The sequence below is a fragment of the Danio rerio genome, chromosome 21 (assembly GCF_049306965.1).
Source record: "Danio rerio strain Tuebingen ecotype United States chromosome 21, GRCz12tu, whole genome shotgun sequence".
In the NCBI taxonomy this organism is placed as follows: Eukaryota; Metazoa; Chordata; class Actinopteri; order Cypriniformes; family Danionidae; genus Danio; species Danio rerio.
Window position 1 is genome coordinate 5,305,336 of NC_133196.1, and position 20,643 is coordinate 5,325,978.

A 20,643-nucleotide genomic window follows, 5' to 3' on the forward strand; every position below is an offset into this window, starting at 1 on the left:
CAGTATTATTATTATCGTTTATATTATATTTTATATATTATGATTATATAAATTCGTTATTCTTGTGAATTCTTTTTAAATGAATAATGCTTCAAATAATAAATTAAAAAGAAAAATATGCAACAAAATGAAGTTATCCATGTATTACCTGAAACCGCCAGTAGGTGGTAGTAGGACACCGTCTTAAGTGAATAAGACATTTATTCAGCAACAAAGCAACTGTTGTATTTATAAATAGGTCAAGGATGAATCGACTCTCACAATTTATTTAAATCCACAAATTCATTCGCAAAAAATAACCCACTCTAGCCTAACATATAAGGACTGAACCGATGTGAACGCTAACAGGTAGGAATAATGATCAAATTCTTGTGGATTAAACATCTTTGTTGACATCAATTGCAGTAGATTTTATTAAGTTACAACAAAAGGTAGGTAATGGTTTTAATTGCGAACTGTACTTATTTTATGTGTGAACATGCTACATGCTAACACCATCACAGCGTTCCAGTCAACTAATTTAGAGCTACTAACGTTAGTCAACAGTCCCCGCCTTCACTTAGTGAAAAATGCGAATTAAAAAGAAAAAATAACATAAATAAAATAAATAATTACAAATTAAACCAATGAATATTAAAGTCAGTGTAATTAGATCTTACGTTTATTACTGTATGTCACACAGGCTAGTTAGCTAGCGCTAATTAGCAGTTGATGCTAATGCTAACATTGATGCAACTTAATGTTACTGTAATGTAATTAATGTTATATTAACGGTACTGTAACGTTAAACTAATTATTGTTTTACTTAAAGGCTCAATCAAATCTTTAACGTTAACATCAGTCAGATTGATTGCTAATTGAGTGATTCTGTTAATATTACATTTGTTTACCTTAATATTACACTAGATAACTTTAGGAACTATACAGGGAGAGGAATTATTTAGTTTTATATTACAGAAACTCGATATTTATTTTCTATATTTTTGTTAGGCCACAGTTTGAAATGCCATTCTGCAGGCTGAAATGGCATATTTAACACAATTAACCACGGCTTTACTACAAAAATACAGTCAGGTTTATTTTGTGTGGATAAATGTAAGTTTACTTTAGTAAAACTATGTTTTTGTCTTATTGGCTAAATGGGCTCATGAAAGTGTTTCACATAGAAATGAATAAATAATAATTAATAATAATAATTCCTTACATTTATATAGCAATTTTTCTGCACACTCAAATTGCTTTACACATTGGGGGTAACATGTTTCCCGAAAGACATTTTGAAATGGAAACAATATTTTTCTTTCCCATTTATATCTTGACCTAGTTTGTTGGCTTCTGAAAAGTTATAAAGAGACAGGCAAATGCACTGAACATTCTTATATTAAGCAATGTGTTAACCTATTCATTAATTAAAATCAATTCACCAGGGCCGGCCCAAGCCTTCAGGGGGCCCTAAGCAGGATTTTATTTGGGGCCCCTTTGGTGCAAACAATATGATAAATTATCATCAATCCTTGATAATTCGCACACTTTAAAACACACATTATTGATTTTGTTCGCTGTAGCTGTGTTGCTTACATCATAAAATATATGTTTTAAGACAATTCTAAATATTATTCTGCAGAAACAACTTCCTATTGATCCAACTTTTTATATGACTATTTGCCAAAAATCTAAATAACACAAAACATTAATATGGGCTGGCAGAAACAAAAGCAGCTGGAAGTAGCCAATAACATACTTATTTTTATTATTATTCAGGCACAAGACAGGCTGCCAAACAGTCAAACATAGTGACAATAAAGATAATTTCTTTTTTAATTGGATATAAATGTTAATACTGAAAAAAAAAAACATATTGTATTTTGTAGTTCAAATAACTTAAAACATCTATTTAAATTAAAATCAAACTAAATCAGGAAGCATTTTCTAGACATACTCGCATATAAATCAAATTAATAAATATGTACAAAAATTTTCAGTTAGTGATTTTTTTTTTGTAAAACAAATTAATCTGCCAATGAGATAAGTAAAATAATCTTATTTAAAACATAAAACAATCTTTTTTTTATTTACCCTAATTGTCAGATTATTGAGCTTTTTTTAATGAAAAATTCACATAATTTTGACTAAAAATCTTTCTAGAAAATGTTTATTGGTTTAAGAATTTTTAGATATTTGGACTACAAAATCACACAAAAACTATAAGAAAGAAAATAATTTTGCAGTGTATTACCAACTCTAAATTGTATAAATCAGAAGCTTATTTTTTTTAATCGCCAAGTTCATGAAAAAGCATTTTGCTGCTGTTCCGGGCACTGCTGCTTCAATCACGATATCAAAGATTCTGCAATATATTGATAGATCACAAGAAAACCAGCCACAATATATCACAATTTTGGTAAATGAAGGGGGGAAATGCATAAAAAATTTATGATGAATTTATTTTATAAACACGCATTTATAGAATTGCAACAATGTAAAACAAGTGCACATCTGTCAAACAAGCTTAAAATGCTGATGTGCAGAGAGCAGTTTATGACTGAAGAGAGCACATCTCTATCACAGCAGCAGAATCTCAATTTAGTGGAATATGCATTTAAGAAAAAAACTGCCAAAATAGTAATTTATTGCAATTTATATACACTTATTACAACTTGACCAACTAATTTTATGTAAACATGGAAACATTTTATGCTTAGCCCTGGTTTATTTATAATAAAAAAAATATGTATTCCCACTATTTTTTCAACTGATCAGAATGCTCTGAGAGGTGAGCACAGACTCCTCTGAGCACGTATGTTTTCAACAGTGGAGAACATTAGTTATTTACTCACATATTTAAGTTTTTTAATTCCCCTAATATTTTTTGCCAAAATACCATCTACAAGATTTTGACAAGGTCTGTAAGAGTGAAATAAACGCAAGGCCTTTCTAATTAAATGTTCATGTCCTATTGATATCTTTATATATTTTGGCGGAGTTAAAAAGTTTGAGCGCATAACCGTACGTTCACACCGAAAGCGGCGAGAGCGTCAAAGTAGCCGGAAGTCATTCATTTTCAATGAGAGCCGGCGGCGATAGGCGTCGATAAGCGGCGAGGAGCAGCGCGGCGCGTCTTCGCCGGCGTGAGCGTCGAGGAGAGTTGAAATGAAGTCAACTTTATGGTAATGAGCTTTGACGCGGTTCGGCGGCAAGCAATCAGAATGAAGAAGTCCACCACTTGATAGCAGTTCAGGGAACACAGACCAGTGAACTTTGGTTCCGACCACAGTTGTTCCCAAGGGTTTGATTATTGCGGTCGCCGGATTTCCTATTATTTACAATGTTTTCTTACAGGAACATGCATCAAATAAGTTACTGGCGAGTTACTGATGTTCATTAATGTTATATAAATTTATCTTTAAAAAGCGGGAATCTCACACGATGTGACAGTACAAAACAGCACTGCTGCTTCAGGATATTTCAGACATATGGACACATATTGGATAAATAGAGCAAAGTCACACGCAACTTGATCTTCCATTGTTGTATGAATTTGATAAGAAGTGCGCAACATTTTCACGCTACAAACATGTTTTATGCAGGAATGTAACTGATATGCTGCAACGGCTCCTTTAAGTACGAGATCAATGTAGCGAGTTTTGACGCTCTCACCGCCGGAGCTGAAGGCAGATAGCGTTGTCGCCAGGGCGGCCAGAGCGACCTTGGACGCTCTCACCGCTTTCGGTGTGAACGTACGGTGATGATACGCCATTACGGGAAGCGCCACCTGGTGGCGGCTGGGTGTACTGTAGCTAAAGCGGTTATCTGCTGCAGTCGGTGTTGAAAACTGATTAATTAAATCAGATCTTTTGTAAATTTAGGTAAATATCTTGGCGCCTGAGTATGTATCGCGGTCAGAAATAACAATATAAATTGGCATATATTTTGTTCCACCACTAATCCACAAATTAACAAACTAAAACGAAAGTCACACAATAATTTCAAGCACTCTTGGGGGCCCCCTGGTGGCCACGGGGCCCTAAGCAGCCGCTTAGTTCGCTTATGCCTTGGGCCGGCTCTGCTTGGGCCGGCTCTGCAATTCACAGTTAAATACTCATTCAAATGATCAAATAATTATATTTAATAAAAAAAATTATGAGAAACAAGATGATGAGAAAAGGATAAACGTTGGTCCATGATGAGACGGATTGGAAAGCAGAAATCCGAATCCTTCAGGCACGACCATTTTAATTTCTCCGCTGGCCAAAAGTTTGTGTAGAGCTGCAGTCTCAGCGGTGAAGGCTGGAAGCTGGCCTCAGTGAAGACTAGTCTGTCCCTGGTTGGTCACTGGAATCAGTCTCATGCTCTCCACTCCCCCATGACCACCAGCACAGCAGCAGCTCAGGATACGGCCTGGTCCTGGATATGGACACCTTGGGATCATCTCGTCGCTGGTCTTGGATCCAATCAGTGACTCCGCATAATCTAAAGACCTCGGAATGAGTATCCCTAGGTGGAAATGGAGAAAAAAAAAGAGAATAATTAGCGTAGCTGCTGTTCATAATAAACAAGATGTAGAAACTTGTGTGGAAACCGGCTAAGTGATGCATTGAGTGTATGCTTTACTAAACAGATAGGTCTTTAATCTAGTTTTGAACTGAGAGTGTGTCTGAGCCTCGGATGTTATCAGGAAGGCTATTTCAGAGTGTAGGAGCCATAAAGGAGAAGGCTCGACCTCCTTTTCTTGACTTTGCTATTCTAGATACTACCAGAAGCCCTGAGTTTTGAGATCTTAAAGAGCGAGTTGGATTGTAGCGAGACAGAAGGTTGGTTAGATAAACAGGAGCTAGATTATTTAGAGCTTTATAGGTGAGAAGTAATATTTTAAATTCTATACAAAACTTAACAGGCAGCCAGTGTAAGGAGGATAAAATTGGGGTAAAATGATCATATGTTCTAGACCTGGTAAGAACTCTGGCAGGTGCATTTTGTACTATTTGAAGTTTGTTAATAGAGGATGCTGGGTAGCCAGCAAATAGAGCATTACAGTAATCCAGCCGAGAAGTCATAAAAGCATGGACTAGCTTTTCTGCATCCAATATGGATAGCATACTTCGTAATTTAGCGATATTTCTCAGATGAAAGAAGGCAGTTTTTGTGACGTGGGATTTATGATTTTCAAAAGTTAAATTGCTGTCTAATATAACACCCAGATCTTTTATAGTAGAGCTAACGCTAACTTTGTGTCCCTCTAATTGTAGATTGAGTTGCGAGATCTGCTGTGTACAGGATTTAGGTCCAATAAGTAATAAGTCTGTTTTGTCTGAGTTTAATAGAAGAAAATTGGTGGTCATCCAGTCTTTAACATCTCTAATACACTCAGTTAGCTTAGACAGTTCAGACATCTCATCAGGTTTAGTTGAAATATATAATTGAGTGTCATCTGCATAGCAGTGAAATCTTATCCCATGTCTTCTAATAATGTCTCCCAGTGGTAGCATGTAAATTGTAAACAGCAAAGGGCCTAAAACTGATCCTTGAGGCACCTCATACTTTAATGGGCTGACTTGTGAAGGCTGTCCATTAATATTCACAAACTGGTAACAGTTAGTTAAGTATGACTTAAACCATTGTAGAGCTTGTCCCTGGACACCTGTAGACTTTAAGCGATTTATGAGGATATTGTGGTCAATGGTGTCAAATGCCGCACTAAGATCGAGTAGAACTAATAGCGAGATGCACCCTTGGTCAGCAGCTAAGAGTAAATCATTGGTTATTTTCACTAATGCGGTTTCTGTACTGTGATGAGCCCTGAAACCTGACTGAAACACTTCAAAAATATTGTTCGTCTGCCGAAAGGAGCATAATTGAGTAGAAACAACTTTTTCTAGTATTTTAGACAGAAATGGAAGATTTGAAATAGGCCTATAATTAGCTAAGTTGTTGGGGTCCAGTTGCGGTTTCTTAATAATAGGCTTACGCCCTATTCACACGGGGCGTCAGCGTCAACGCTTCCCATTCACTTTGAATGGGTGACGTCAGGCGTTGCCGAACTGCATTGTGGATCCGTCGGCGGCGCTTCAGAAGCGTTCCTCGCTGCAGAAGTTGGGACCAGCTCAACTTTTCAAGTGCCGACGGAAGCGTCAGCCAATCAGATCGCTGTATGCAAATACACCAGCTCAGACAGTGGCCTATTGCTGACTGAATTTCATTGGCTGACGCTTCTATGACGATCGTTTCAGCTCCAACTTCAGACACGCCCTCTGTCAAGCGTTGACGCTGAAGCCCCATGTGAATAGGGCGTTAATAACAGCTAGCTTGTAAGAGTTTGGAACATGGCCTATAGATAAAGAAGAGTTGTTAATGTTAAGAAGAGGTTCTCCTATAGCAGGTAGCAATTCTTTCAGTAATTTTGTTGGAATTGAGTCCAGCATACACGTAGCTACTTTAGAACTATTTATGATTTTATCTAGCTCTTCCTGTTCTATGATTTTGAAGCACTGTAGATTATTATGATTCAGTGAAATATTTACAGGATTTGGAATATAAGCCGGTGCAGAAAGTTTAACATCTCCTATTTTCTGTCTAAAGCCTTCTATTTTAAAACTTTCTCCTAGACTAATTGTTCCTGTTAATATAAATAATCAGTGGAGAAATGCATTTAGTTTTGCATTAAATTGGTTCATTTCGACCTGAAACGAGGAGTTTATTGCTGTTTCTGAATCATGTAGCGCTGTGTCTGTTAGATCAGATGATCGCATTCACAACACTGGAACTGAGTGGGTTATTACCTGCTCTTCACACACAAAGTAGGCCTACCTGAAATGTAAAACTAGAAAAGGCTCAATAATACATTGGACAGATCCTTAACGCACTGATTTCTTCCCTTTTTACTGCTGTTTTGGATTGAAAGTGTCTGCAGATAGCGGAGTACTGCGCTCTGTCTCAGTGATGCATCAAGCACTTCATTCACACACCGGCTGATGTGACGTGTGCCGCTCTGTAGAATTATCCGACTGAGTTTATTCTTCCTAGGGGAATACTTTTAGAATAGTTTGTAAGCCTGGCTCATTGTGATTAAAGTTGTTGGTTAAATTAATAAAAGTGAAACTGACAGGCTCAATATTGATTGTCATTAACAGAAAATAATTTAGCCTCTAAATCATCTAGGTTACTCTGAAAACTGTGAATATTTGACTGTAATTTTATTTATATCAATAGTTTATTTAACAGACCAGTTTGTGTTTTGATTAGGGTCAATAGTGGTTGGCTGTTGCAGAGTTCAAAGAAAAAATCTTACTATTAAAAAGAAACATAAGCTGGACCACAACAGATCAGTGTCATTACGAATGCTCAAATAATTAAGCCTGGTTTACAGCAAGCATCATGTTTTCAGTTAGATTGTGTCGTCTGTCATATACAGTAGGCCTATAGGTCTTTTATTTTTACTAAGCAAGATATATTGTTTGAGTTTATCACCATAGAAACTATATTATGCTTAAAAGAAAAACCGGCACAGTATCGGGATCGCATCTGTATTGGTCGACACTCAGAATTTTGGGATCGAAATCAAATCGGTTATAAAAAATGGTATCGGTGCATCCCTATTTTTAATGAGTCATAGTTTTATATGGTAAGAGCAAGGACTCATTTTATTTTATTAATTTACATTTTTAGTAAAATGTCTTTATCAAATGAGTAATTTCTTTTTGAACTTTGTTCATTTAAGAATTGAGCTTAAAGAATCAAAAATGTATCACGGTTAGTACATTAAAAGTGTGAGGTCAATATGATTTTTAATATTTTAATGGCTCTACATTAACTTTTTTTGATCACCAGCCTATATGGCTAGTAGTTTTTCAACTTTACTAGCCACTCGCCATTTTCACTTTTGTTTTTGGGAAAAAATATTTGCAAAATTACTTGATTTAGATGTGTTGTGTATGACTTTGCTCAATGAGCATGAGCGGTAGTGGTTTCATGGTGTTGCATTGTAATTGGTTATTATTTTAGGGTTCAACATTAAGGTTGTACAAATTTTTTCTCTAAAAAGTTTATAATTAGAAAAATTCAAAAACCAGCAAAATATATGTTATAATATGCATACACTTTTTATTAAATAAAACTTAAATAACAATTATTGTCATGTAGCCTGTCTAAAACTATGCAAAGTAGTCTGTCCTAGCTTAAAGTCTCAGATCAGCAGTTAACTTTGCATAAAAGTTAATCTATTAAATCAACATTACTGAAAAGAATGATAATTAAACCATATTAACAAAAAGAAAGCAGGTGAAAAACATACCGTGTGCAATAATAAAAGGATGATCACAAGCACACAGTTAACATTAGGCCCATTAATAATCTGTTCAAAGATTATTTAAAGCTAAAGCTGAAACCGCTGCTGCATACATAAAATACCTTCTTTTTAAAAAATCTCGAGCTCTTGAAAATGGTGGATGTGTATCACTTTTTGTCAAGTCTATTTCAGAACCGATAGCAGCATTGTGTTTCCAGTCAAGGTTGCTCACGCAAGGAAATGAGAGTGTGCACGCTTTGTAAAACTTGCTCGCATCACATAACATTCTGTATTCATCTGCTTTCTTTTGCTTGCATGAACACAGTTGTTTTTGTCAGTCGGGCTGCTTCTCATTTCTAGAGATTCATCCTTATTGTTGAACCCTACTTTAAAAAAAATACAATTTAAAAATGATTTTCGACCAGCCAAAGTGGCTAGTGGGAGTGGCTGTCTAATCCGCCACAGCCGAAGTCTACCTGCGGTTGGTGGGTGTTAATGTCAAGCCCTGGTGTTAACCCATTAATCTGTTTATACTGTATTTAGGCTACATACACACTGTAATATTTCAGGAGGAACGGCTTCATACAAATATGGAAATAAACTCGAAATTGTGATAACCTTAGTGACATTTGGTTTTGTATCCTCAAAATTTTAAACAGTAATATTACAGCAACTAAATAATAATTATTGTCAACATTTTTAGTTAAACCAACAGCAGGACTCGAAATTGCGACCATTTCGGTCACTTATGCGCCCGAAATTTTATCTATGCGACCTCAAAATATATTTGGAAGCATTTTTGCGAGTGCATAAAATTGATGTGTGCGACCAGTTTTTACTGCAAAGTGTTCACCATATGCGCGGATTTGGAGGACATTCACGCAGAATGCATCTCTGCACTTGAAATGCGAAACGTAGTTCTTAGGAATGGTTTACAACAGCTGTCATGTCAACTTGCTGCAGTAAACAAAGCCAAGTCCGTAATACTTGCCCCGCCTTTGAGCTCTTCTTATTGGGACATTGCTCTAGAGCAGAGCGTGAATGGATTGGTTAATATCAGCTGTCAATCACTCAGTCAATGCCTTCTGGCTTGGGATGACTGGGAGAGCTACTATTGCGAAAAATTATAAAGTGCTGAATATGAGAATTAAGATTACACTGACAGATGTTTTTTTAGAAACTGTCATCTAAAGTTACAAATAATGACACATCTCAGTAGTGATCAATGTTAATCCACCATCTACACTTTTCAAAGAGTGGATAAAAGACTTCCATTGGCTTCAAGTCCGCTATGAAAAGTCTGTGGGATGGAATTTTCATGTAACTGTTTGCCACATCTAGCACGAGAGCTTCTGTTTAATCCTTCATATAATCGCCAGATGCCCGCCGTGCAAGTGGCAGCTATATGTAAAATGTAACACCACGTACACCATGGCAAACGGGGTTGAGCCGAGAAAACTATTATCGCTACTCATGAAGACCGGTATAGCTATTAACATGATGTATGCATATAAAAGGGTACAGTACATGTCAAAAGCATCAGTGCAATATCAGACACCACCCGTGAGAACAGCACAGCGGTCTGTGTATGCTTTGGTCACTCAGTTATGTTATAAAATCTATTTTCTTGTAATAACGGGATTTTGTTGAGACATTTTTTCCTCACGCATATATATATATATATATATTTTTTTTTTTTTGCTTTTTAGTTTGATTAGTGTTGATTTCAAATGCAATAACTCTGTTTGTATAAAACATGTAGTAACGTTGCTTATAATTGGTGGGTGCGACAAAATTTTGTCTGATGCGCCTACATTTTTTAAGTTAGGAGCACCGGTGCTACCAAACAAAAAGGTTAATTTTGAGCCTTGAACAGTAACAGAGGAGGCTTTTATGTTTGGAAGGCCATTTTTGCAATTGATTTTTCACAGTTTTCTTTTACCACAGTTCTAGTACATGGCCATATAGTCTGACATAGTGTCATTGTGTTCTCTGTCTTGTCCCAGAATCCTCTACCACGTTGCGTCTTGGCAAGTCATCTGATGTGCGTCAAGGTGAATTTGTGGTTGCCATGGGGAGCCTCTTTTCTCTTAAAAACACCATCACATCTGGAATCGTCAGCTCTGCTCAAAGAGGCAGTAAAGAACTGGGTCTCTCCAACTCCAACATGGACTACATCCAGACGGACGCTACCATAGATGTAAGAGCACTGGAAACTGGGTGGTGTTGCATGCAAAAAAATGTATGTCATCATTTAATGAATTGCATTCCATCACTCAATCACAATTCTGCTTTACAGTTTGGAAATTCAGGAGGGCCTCTCATAAACCTGGTGAGTCGCTGACATTTACTCAAAAAACTGCTTCTGCCTTTTGGTTTAAAGGGTCTAAAAACACCAAAACACATTTTTGAGATGTTGACAGTCATATATATGTCCCACGCTGCTAAAACACTATTAGGATACATATATTTCACAATAAAAGTGAAAATTGGTTGTTTTTGCGTTATTTCGAACAAATTCGTTCTTCCGGTTTGAAAAGAAATTTTGAAGCTACGTCAAGGCCACGAGCTCCTTGTGCAAATTCCAGCATGGAGACTGGCTGTCTGTACCGGCGGGTACAATGTGACGTCTTTGAGCTTTCATCATTAATTCAAGAGAAAGACGAACTAATCAGCGCGCTCTATTGTGAATGAGGTGCAACTTTATTAATATGCATGATAGCTTCAAAAACTACCTGTTACAGTATTCAGAGAGACGCCACGTTGTGTTGCTAACTGTAAATAAAACAAGTGGAAGAAGAAGAATTGTTCGGAGACATGGGTCGTCAGTGTTGTTTATAAACGTGCCACAACAAAGGTTTTGTTTTCATTTTCCCGCAGTGAGAAAGGACCCACATTTTTGGACTACAGTGGTCTTTTAACACGCAACAAAAATGTTTGTAAGGAACATTTTTACCCGAGAGCTTTTTTGCATCTGGAAATGGTGAAATCCGGATTTGCCCATCATCTTCTTTTAAAAAAAGACGCAGTTCCAGTTCACGTTGATTGTCCTGTCTCTATGGATTTGGTAAGTAAGCAATCGGTGTTCTTTGTTTGTTTATTCAGATGGCAACGGTAGTTAGTATCGTCAGCAGTACTCTTTCAATATCACTACAGTATTATGGACTGAAAGATCTGCTGTAAATGCTGCTTTCCGAATGTAAACATGTAAACACCTTAATCAAACTATTACCATCTTGTAGGATTTTCGCCACATTTTGTAACGTGATGATCTCTACACACACGGCTGCTTGACACTATTCTCTGCGGAGGTTTTTTTTTGTCTCCCATATGATGTGCGGTATCCAAAATTCCATTTAAACTACACTCTTCTAGCAGTTCTTTGCATCCAATATCTCGTTTGTCATGGAGGTCACGCATGAAATGTTCTTGAATGAAAATGAAAGTGCCAAACTGCAGTTAAAGTCGACAAATTTAGAATAAAACGCCCCAAAATTACATGAGACTTATTATGAGACTAAATTACGGAGGAAACGTGGATAGCGTGGTGACACAATGACGTTAATCGTATTATGTGCTTTAACATGTAAAACGGGATCATGAAAGGAACATTCAAAAAGCAACTCATGCAAACACCTTAATCATATTGTTGTTTTAATCAGATTAAGGCAAATAGTTAGATTACTGATGTCCACAAAATCATTGCTTTATCTGTTAAACCGACAAGTGTAACACAAACTACTCTCCTGTCTTCATTTGGAATAAAAATTCCAACTCAACACAAGCAAAGGCAAATACAAGCGTGGTAGGAGTATTTATAGCCGCAGACATGCAACCTTATTCAGTGGTAGAAAATTCTAATTTTAGGTATTTAGGGCGTACTCGCATTATGCTATCCGAACCGTGTCCAGGCCCGTTTCCCGGATCGTTTGAGAAGTGTGAGTGCGCTGAATTGTGCTCAGGCATGGTTTACCTGGCCAACCCTGACCCGGTTGGAAGAGGTAAGCCTGAGCGTGGTTTACTTGGGCTTTGGTGTGGTACGCTTGTAGTGTGAGTGCAAAACACGCCAAAGCCTGAAACTGAAAGCGAGACGTGACTCTTAAGGGACTGTTTCATATGGATTAATTTATCATTCTTACTGTTCAATGAACGCAAACTGCCGTAGTTTATTAAATATGCAAACCCCTCACTGTATGACAGCTGCGCACCTTCAGCAAACCTCCTCATTCCTACAGCATGAGGGCTTTATGATTGTTTATGAGCGCCGAAAGTGGCGGATCTGTTCGCCGAAATATCTGACTGCGTGTCATCGCATCCCTAAGGACTGTTTGGCGAAATATTTGACTGCATGTCACTGCATAACAAACGACTGAAACGATATAACTAGAGAAATCTCCACTGTGCTGAGCGAGAGCGCTTCTCTACTGAACAGCGCAGCATCGATGACTTAAGCATGCCCAGGCCAGATTGTAATGTGGGTGAGGGCCGTCGGGGGAGATGTGAGGGGGGGGGACAAGCGTGCTTTTGCCCGGTTCGAGGCAACTGTACATAGTACACGGCCTTAATTAGTGTGCTAGAACCACGCTATGAAATCACACATGCACATTTAGTAGTTGACTACAGATTGCTGGAACTTCAGAGCAACACAGAGCTTCATGACTGTCATATTAAGAACGTGAATTGTTTTCAAATGTTCATCAATATTGTATTGTACTGGCCATACTCTAGCCTTATGTAATAAACTGATGTATCATGTTTGTACTCTTCAGGATGGTGAGGTCATCGGCATTAATACCATGAAAGTGACAGCAGGGATTTCCTTCGCTATTCCCTCAGACAGAGTCCGTCTCTTCCTTGAACGATCTGCAGACAAACAGAGTAAGAATGACCTCACAGCTGCTTGCTTTTGTCTGTGACAGCATTTTTTTCACTGACAGATGGTTATTGGGTCTTTTGTTCAGAGTCTTGGTTTGGAGAATCGGGATGGAAAAGGCGTTACATTGGAGTGATGATGTTGACTTTGACCCCCAGGTGCCAAACACTTTTATTACAATTTTACAGGAGAGCAAAATTCATACATTATGGAATCTACAGATTTTTGTTATATACCACTAGATTTGGCTCTTAGAAATTCAAGTGCTGGAATACCTGGAAAATTGGCTTGTTCTGTTGAAAAGTGCTTAATTTATCAAGGAGAATTTGTTTGCAATTTTCACGCCCGAAAAATAAAAATGTTTGTGAATTTTTGTGACAATTTAATGCAAAAATACCCGCACAAACTACCGTGATTCCGACGCAGTGATTTAAATGATATGAGAAGTGGCCAATCACAGTCAACCTTGTTTAGATTTACAATGAACGTAAGGGCGGGACAAAGGCCTTTCTGTGTTGCAGTGACAGAAAAAAACAACTTAAAAACAAATGTTTTAATGGAAAAATGCTTTTAGGATGTTTTCACTATATGTTATTAGCAAGAGTAATTAAACCACGGACATACTTCCTGCCATTTCAACGATCTTCACACACATTTTGCTCTCTTCTCTCCGCTCTCTTCTTCTGACTTGTCTGTCACTCCTCTGAATGTTGGCGTGGGAATGCAGGTATTGCGCAATTACTCATTTCTGCATACGTCGTGAGCGCTTTATTTTAACATGAGAGCGCAGTCATGTACATTAATCATAAAAACAGATATGCGAGCTCTTAAATAGGCTTTTTCAAATTAACTGCAAGTCCTCTCATCATCTCGTGTATGTGATTAGACTGTATACAATCACTATCTCTTCAATATTAAAGTAGAAATTATTTATCTTTGCTCCTTGACTAAATTTAGTATTTAGAGTACAGACTTTTTATTTGGCTGTATCGTCAAGTGAAACTTACTTTGAGCAAAGTTGGAACTTTTTATATTTTTTTAAGACAAAAGAATTATGCTAGAAATGTTTCTGTTTGGGGTATTTGTGGGATTTATACATTATAGCTGTATTCTGATCTGTCTTAAAGCATCACTGAATTGTACAGGCATTACAGGTCAAAGCAATCTGCTGTTACATTTATCATAATAAACAATAAGACTCTTCAAACACTGCTTTGAAAAATGCAGTGTTGTCATAATTCAAATACCTAGAGTTAAACAACATTTGCTTTATTATTTTATTACTGACAGTGTAGTAGTCTTTCTTGTAAAATTATTTCAGTTTAAGATCAAGTGTAAAATAATATTTCCATGTGCTGTACAGCTATTTAAGAAACAAATTTGCCATATTGTAAAGACAAGAATGAGCAAATAAGAAAAATGATGTAAAATATGTAAATAAAAGACTAAATTTAAATATTTTTATCATATACTTTAATTAAACCTTTCAAAACTTGAAAATATTGTTTAAAAAATGGACAAAAAGTGTCTCTGGCCTCATAGAGTGTGGGGTTGTTTTGCCAGTACTATTGAAAAAGATTAATTGTCATGGAAGGAAAAATCGACCATACTTCCTTTGTTAGTGCACATTTTTATATATGTAGCTTTGTGATTCAAGCAATTAAAGCATTCAAATAAATTTATCATAATTTCTTTTAAAAAGAGCCAAAATGAAAATCTGAGTTTTTTTCCCCCAAAAAATATCTAACTAGTACTCTGAGTAGTTTTTAAAATAGTACTTTGTACTTTTACCCAATGTTAGTATTATTTACTAAAACTTGTATTATTTTAGCAGTGTAATAGTATAAAAAAACATTTTTACAAGCATATTTAGTGCAGGTTTAATATATTATTAATACACAATTGATTAATTAATTTTATTATTATTATGATCATTAATGGTTTTTATTTGTATATTTATATAAATTCCTATGCAGTGTTTTAATACGATGCGTGTCAGTGTTGAAAATAAAAATAGGTGCTGGAAAAAAGTGCTCAAAAGTCCTTGATTTTCATTAGGCTGTGCCTTTATGAGCCCTGTAAAATTCAAGATATTTAAGGTTTTAGTTTTGTAAAGTAATGTAGAGTTGAGCAATATCATATATTTTTATTTTTTTGTCCCAAATGACATGAGTTCAATTGTGGTATTGATTTGAACAGTTCTGTAAATAATTAAAGGTGCAGTAGGGGATCTGCCAAAATGCTAACCGCTTAGCCTATTATCTTTGGACCGCGGGGAGGGACTGTGATTCAAAGCCACACGGCCTGAAATCTGCATTTGCTGACAGTTTGAGCTACTTATCTGAATTACGGGAGATGTCGACCCGACAATATTTAATTGGATGAACATTTTTTAGTTTTATGCTTTACCCATAATATAAAATACATAAAAACACATTTAGATCATTTACTTTAATCATTACTATTGGACTGTGAAGAGACTTTCAACCAGCGCAACTAAAATGTTTCTGAGGACAATCACCTACTGCACCTTTAATTCAATGCATTGCAAATTAACAGCATTTCCTTTGTCACACTCTATGCGACTGAAGTAGTATGAATGTTTTGTTGAGGTGTTTTTGGTTGAAGCGAATGTAATATTGATTGTTATGCTGATCTATCTATCAAACTATCAGTCTATCTATCTATGAATCTATCTATCTATCTTATCTATTTATCAATCAATCCTTAAACTGTAAACATTCCGCTGAAGTGAGTCTTTTATTAACTTTAAATTCTCTTTTTCCCCTCCTCAGTATAATCGAAGAGCTAAGGATGCGAGACCCGTCCTTCCCTGATGTTTCTCATGGAGTTCTCATCCACCGTGTGATTGTAGGATCTCCAGCCAACAGGTGTGCTGCTCTCTGAACATGATGTTATCAGCTGTTGATTAAGGCATCCTATTGATGATGTCATTTCCTGTTTTCTGTTTTGCAGAGCCGGAATGAAGCCAGGAGATGTTATTATTGAGATCAATGGGGTAAAGGTGAACACGTTGGAGGAGATATATAATGCTGTGAGGACCAAATGTGGTGGTCCGCCGGGGGGCCGACCTGCTCATGCTGCACATGACCCCAGAGTCCACAGAGTGACATCAAGTCAAGTATTTAGTAAGATTAAGAAATGGTGAGTAATGAGAAGCTGTCATAGTTGGAGATGTTGTAAGAAAGGAATCATTTAAAGAGTTTTAGCAAACGCTGGACATTCGTGTAGTAAACGTGTTTCTGGAAGCGTATGAAATAATGTGGATGATTCAGACTTCTGTACACTGGATAAACCTCAGTGTGTCTGCGCAAACTACACTATCAGTATTGATTTGAAGGAATATCACTGAATATTTTGTTTAGGATTGTCATGATGGCAACAAACACTCAAAGACCTTAATAAAACTGGGTGCTCTTATTGTGAAAATGCTGATGTTTTGTATTGAGTCTCACATTCTCATGTTACGACGTTTGTATTTTAATACATTTTTCTGAACAGCTCTGATTTCACAATAAACCATTGGAATATTTATGGATGATTTGCTGATGTCGCAGTGACTGATATGTTTAGGTTTTGGGTCAGCGCTGTACAGCATTCTGAAAAAGTGTATTTCTAAAAGTGCGCCGTAATGACGCCAGTGTCAACTGCAGTGTGTGTTGGAAAGGACTGGATGCTGTTCAAACCTCATGCCAAGTTTTTGTCACCCCAAACAAAACCATTTTAAATCCACACAATCTGACAACACTGGGGCTAGATCACAATATAAGCCACAACACAAGTGAGTTCAATAAAATATATCTTTATTACAGACATGTACAAAAATCAAATATACAAAACATTCTGCTAATGTGACTCAGAACTCCAGCATGGACCAGTCGTGGTAAGGCATCTCTTCTAGAGGAATTCTGCACTCTGGATTCTCATGCAGACAAGCCCTCATCATATTACAGCATTCTGTGAAGAAGAAATGGAGAGGTGAGGTTATTGTTATTATTATTATTATTATTATACCGTTTTTGCTTAATTGTTCTTTGATGAACATCTCACCTTGAGAGAGGGTAAATTTGGACCAGTCATGTTGGAGGTAGTACAGGTCATACGCTGATGGGAATTCTCCATGGAGCATTGTGAACAGAAGAACCCCAAGAGAATAGACCGTCGCTGGTTTGGCCCGGTAGCATCCTTTTTCATAAAACTCTGGCGGGATGTACGCTTCTGTACCTGGAGGAGAGACGTTTAGTTTAGCATCATGTTGAATATATATACCAGATGGGTTTCAGCTGTGCTAATTAACCAGCTTTCAATACGTATATTAAAAATGCTTATGCACATTCATAACTAGTGTTGTCAAAAGTATCAACTACCAATCGATACCGACACTCATCACAGTCATATTTGCTGAGCATGTGAACACCAATGGCCAATCAGTGGTGTTTAACAGCGCTCAAATTGACTTGTTAAATGTCAGAATCGATTGGTACCGAAGTCGATACTTTTGACCACACTATTCAAAACACCTACCAGAGAAGAGACTGTAGGCTGATTCCATCATGAAGTCTCCACACCCGAAGTCGATCAGCTTGACTTCCAGTGTGTCGGGGTTCACCAGCAGGTTTTGAAGCTTAATGTCCCGGTGGAACACCCCGCGGTAACAGCACACGTTGGCCGCATAAACAGCTTGCCTCATGATGGTATGTGCTGTTTTCTCACTGAGGACTCCTCCGCTGACTTCAAGGAATGCCTCCAGGTCCATGCTTGGACTAGGCCGCTCCATCACCATGACATAATGGTTTTCAAAGACCTGCCAGTCCAGGAGCTTAATAATGTTCGCACACCTGGAGCCACCGCTGGCCATGTTTGCCAAGGTGATCTCTAGAGGAAGTGGCTGGTCACATGACTGAAAACAAAATAATAATGTTGGTTTTCAAACAAGGGTTTCTGACCACAGCCTGTGGTCTATAATAAATATAAGACTTTATAAACTGAACACAGCGAACAGAAAGTGTAGTCTACTCACAGAGCTGACATCTTGCATATTTGGGGTCTTCTGGACAAATTTAACTGCCACCTGTTTAAAGGAACAAGCCAACAATTAACATGTGCACGGAGATCATTTCATTCAGTCATAAATCCTGAACAGAGGATTCATTCGTCAGCAGAAATGTCCAAACAATGAAAGCTCTGATGATGTTCTTTAAACAGGGAACTTCATCAGAGGATTTGAGTCTACAAAAATGAATACCTGCAGACCATCCTGTATGCGAATCCCCTCATACACGGAGCCGAAACCTCCTTCACCAAGCTGCTTTCCGAGTTTGTAGCGGCAGCTGATGTCATCTGTTAAAAATGAAGAAAATGTCATTAAATTATAAACCAAATAAAAACACAAACAGTTGAAGTCAGAATTATTGTCAGATTTCAGAACATGATAGTTTTAATAACTCATTTCTAATAACTGATGTCTTTTATCTTTGTCGTGATGACAGTACATCATATTTACTGGATATTTTCAAGATACCAGTGTTCAGCTTAAAGTTCTGAATACTTAAACTTTATTGCTCTGCATCATTTGGGAAATATTTAAAAAATATGAATAAAAAATCACAGAAGAGCGAATAATTTTGACTTCAACTGTATAATTTTACAAAGTTTGATGAGCCTAAACAAATGTTCTGAACTCCAGCAATAAACTTACTATTGTCCAAGCAGGTCCCATCATCTGCTGTAGACTTCACAGCAGAGTCCTCTTGTGAGACCTGATCCGGTAAAGGGTTCGAGTTTTCATCCAGGGCAGAGTCACAGATGTCATCTGTTATGAGCTGCTGGCTCACTGGAAGTTCATTGTCCTCATCGGATGGTGAACTTGGAGGACTATCAAGCTCTTGCTCCAGGCTGTCCTCGCTGAGGGAGGATTCATTGTCTTCTGGGAAGTGAAGCTCTGCAGAGTCGTTCTCAATGACCACTGCAGAGTCAAAGCTGTTCACTTCAGGTTTAGAGTCCAAGTCTTCGTCTGCTGGATCATCAAGAGCTGGAGGTTGGAGAACTTCCAGCTCCAGGTTGCTCACAGCAGTGCAGAAGAATTTAGAGCTACTGATGGGCTCTGCGTGAAGTTCGTGGATCTCCTGCACACATAGCTGATCTAAAGAGAGGAAGGAACATCATTAATATGACTCTACAACTCTTTTTGACAAGATATTTGAACAGTTCATTTGCAGAAACATTACTCAATGTGTTTTTATTGATGATCTTCAAGGGTTTTCTGCATTGAATTAGCAAACAAGTAAACTATATATCTAAAGGCAAAGCTCACTGAAATAAAAAAAATCCTAATACAAATAATTCTTATTTTTTCTGTTTTTTACACAAAACTACAAATTCTGAAGAAAATTCCTGAAATCAGCAGCCATTAACCTTCATTGTAGGAACACAAAATACTGTGGAAGTCAATGGCTGAAAGCACCTCAAACAGGTTTAAAGAGTAAATTATGACAGAATTGTCTTGTTTATGTGAACTGTGGCTTTAAGAAACTATCTTTCTAAAATGTCTTCCAGTTAATGTTCATTTCTGATCTTTAAACACTTATGTGATGTGTTTGGTGTGTTTAATATGCTTTAGTAATTAAAAGTGCTGATAAATCTATTTTACCAACAACAGTAGCTCTTCTTCTGGAGAAACAGGCGAAGAAGATGGGAGACAATTTGAGTTTCCTCTTTTTCTGTCTCCCTGCCTGTTTTCCTGCAGCGACGGCCGGGTCATCGGTCATCAGATGACGGTGATTCTCTGTCGTGCTGCCGGTGGGTTCGAGTGGCTCACACGGTTGTTCGTTCGCACACTTAACACCAAACGCTTTCTTCAGACGGTTAATCAGTTTTGAAAATGCCATTTTATCACTGTACTGTTGAATCGCAGAAAGTACTGAACTACTAGACATCCAAAGAAGCTAATGAGAGTTTCTGCTACGTCAAAAAGCTTTATACTGTCACCGATGATGTCAGAGTTCCACAATTCCATTTGGTATTACGTAGAGACTTTTTAAAACACAACAAACTTCTAATGAAAGCCCGCGCTAGACTGACTGGCTCATTCGCCTTAATGTGCTCACACAGCCACCTGATTATATACACATTTTTCCAATTATTCATTAATTTATTTTTGCACTTAGGCCTATGTATTTTTTTCTGTCATGCACAACTTTTTCTGCGCTTTACTTTTTATTACAATTATTACCATGTTTATGTATATTTATACGTGTGTGTGTGTGTGTGTGTGTGTGTGTGTGTGTGTGTGTGTGTGTGTGTGTGTGTGTGTGTGTGTGTGTGTGTGTGTGTGATTCATTTATTTTGAGTAGCTCATTTTCGTTATTTTATATTTTCATTATCAATTATTTATTTATTTTAACAGTATTATTATTATCATTTATATTATATTTTATATATTATGATTATATAAATTCGTTATTCTTGT

General features: G+C 37.1%; 2 protein-coding genes across 3 annotated transcripts; one reads left to right on the forward strand and one right to left on the reverse strand.

The window, feature by feature from the left end:
- The first annotated feature begins 185 nt into the window (after positions 1–185).
- Positions 186–19,514, forward strand: LOC100331451 (serine protease HTRA2, mitochondrial-like). Of its 2 annotated transcripts, XM_073935725.1 has the most exons (10): positions 186–348; positions 10,288–10,481; positions 10,581–10,613; positions 11,162–11,348; positions 13,051–13,159; positions 13,243–13,312; positions 15,950–16,045; positions 16,131–16,956; positions 17,036–17,153; positions 18,888–19,514. In XM_073935725.1, the coding sequence occupies exons 4-8, from the start codon at positions 11,262–11,264 to the stop codon at positions 16,321–16,323; spliced, it is 555 nt and encodes a 184-aa protein (XP_073791826.1). In that variant the 5' UTR covers positions 186–348; positions 10,288–10,481; positions 10,581–10,613; positions 11,162–11,261; the 3' UTR covers positions 16,324–16,956; positions 17,036–17,153; positions 18,888–19,514. The 2 variants fall into 2 exon arrangements, with proteins under 2 accessions (XP_073791826.1, XP_073791825.1); XM_073935724.1 differs by having other exon boundaries at positions 16,131–17,153.
- On the reverse strand, positions 16,959–20,182 carry LOC110438238 (serine/threonine-protein kinase pim-2-like). Its single transcript, XM_021469202.2, has 7 exons — positions 19,825–20,182; positions 18,874–19,317; positions 18,421–18,515; positions 18,196–18,246; positions 17,700–18,075; positions 17,226–17,399; positions 16,959–17,132 (listed from the first exon to the last, which is right to left on the reverse strand). The coding sequence occupies exons 1-7, from the start codon at positions 20,108–20,110 to the stop codon at positions 17,032–17,034; spliced, it is 1,527 nt and encodes a 508-aa protein (XP_021324877.2). The 5' UTR covers positions 20,111–20,182; the 3' UTR covers positions 16,959–17,031.
- Positions 20,183–20,643: the final 461 nt, after the last annotated feature.

What these genes read in the sequence shown, in the direction of transcription:
- LOC100331451 (XM_073935724.1), top strand. Translation starts at nt 11,262, where the DNA reads ATGGTGAAATCCGGATTTGCCCATCATCTTCTTTTAAAAAAAGACGCA. An exon ending in ATGTTGACTTTGACCCCCAG is followed by an intron (nt 13,313 to 15,949) that starts GTGCCAAACACT and finishes TCCCCTCCTCAG; the next exon opens with TATAATCGAAGAGCTAAGGA. An exon ending in GTAGGATCTCCAGCCAACAG is followed by an intron (nt 16,046 to 16,130) that starts GTGTGCTGCTCT and finishes TCTGTTTTGCAG; the next exon opens with AGCCGGAATGAAGCCAGGAG.
- LOC110438238 (XM_021469202.2), bottom strand. Translation starts at nt 20,110, where the DNA reads ATGTCTAGTAGTTCAGTACTTTCTGCGATTCAACAGTACAGTGATAAA. An exon ending in AAGAAGAGCTACTGTTGTTG is followed by an intron (nt 19,318 to 19,824) that starts GTAAAATAGATT and finishes TCCTCTCTTTAG; the next exon opens with ATCAGCTATGTGTGCAGGAG. An exon ending in GCATACAGGATGGTCTGCAG is followed by an intron (nt 18,247 to 18,420) that starts GTATTCATTTTT and finishes TCCTTTAAACAG; the next exon opens with GTGGCAGTTAAATTTGTCCA.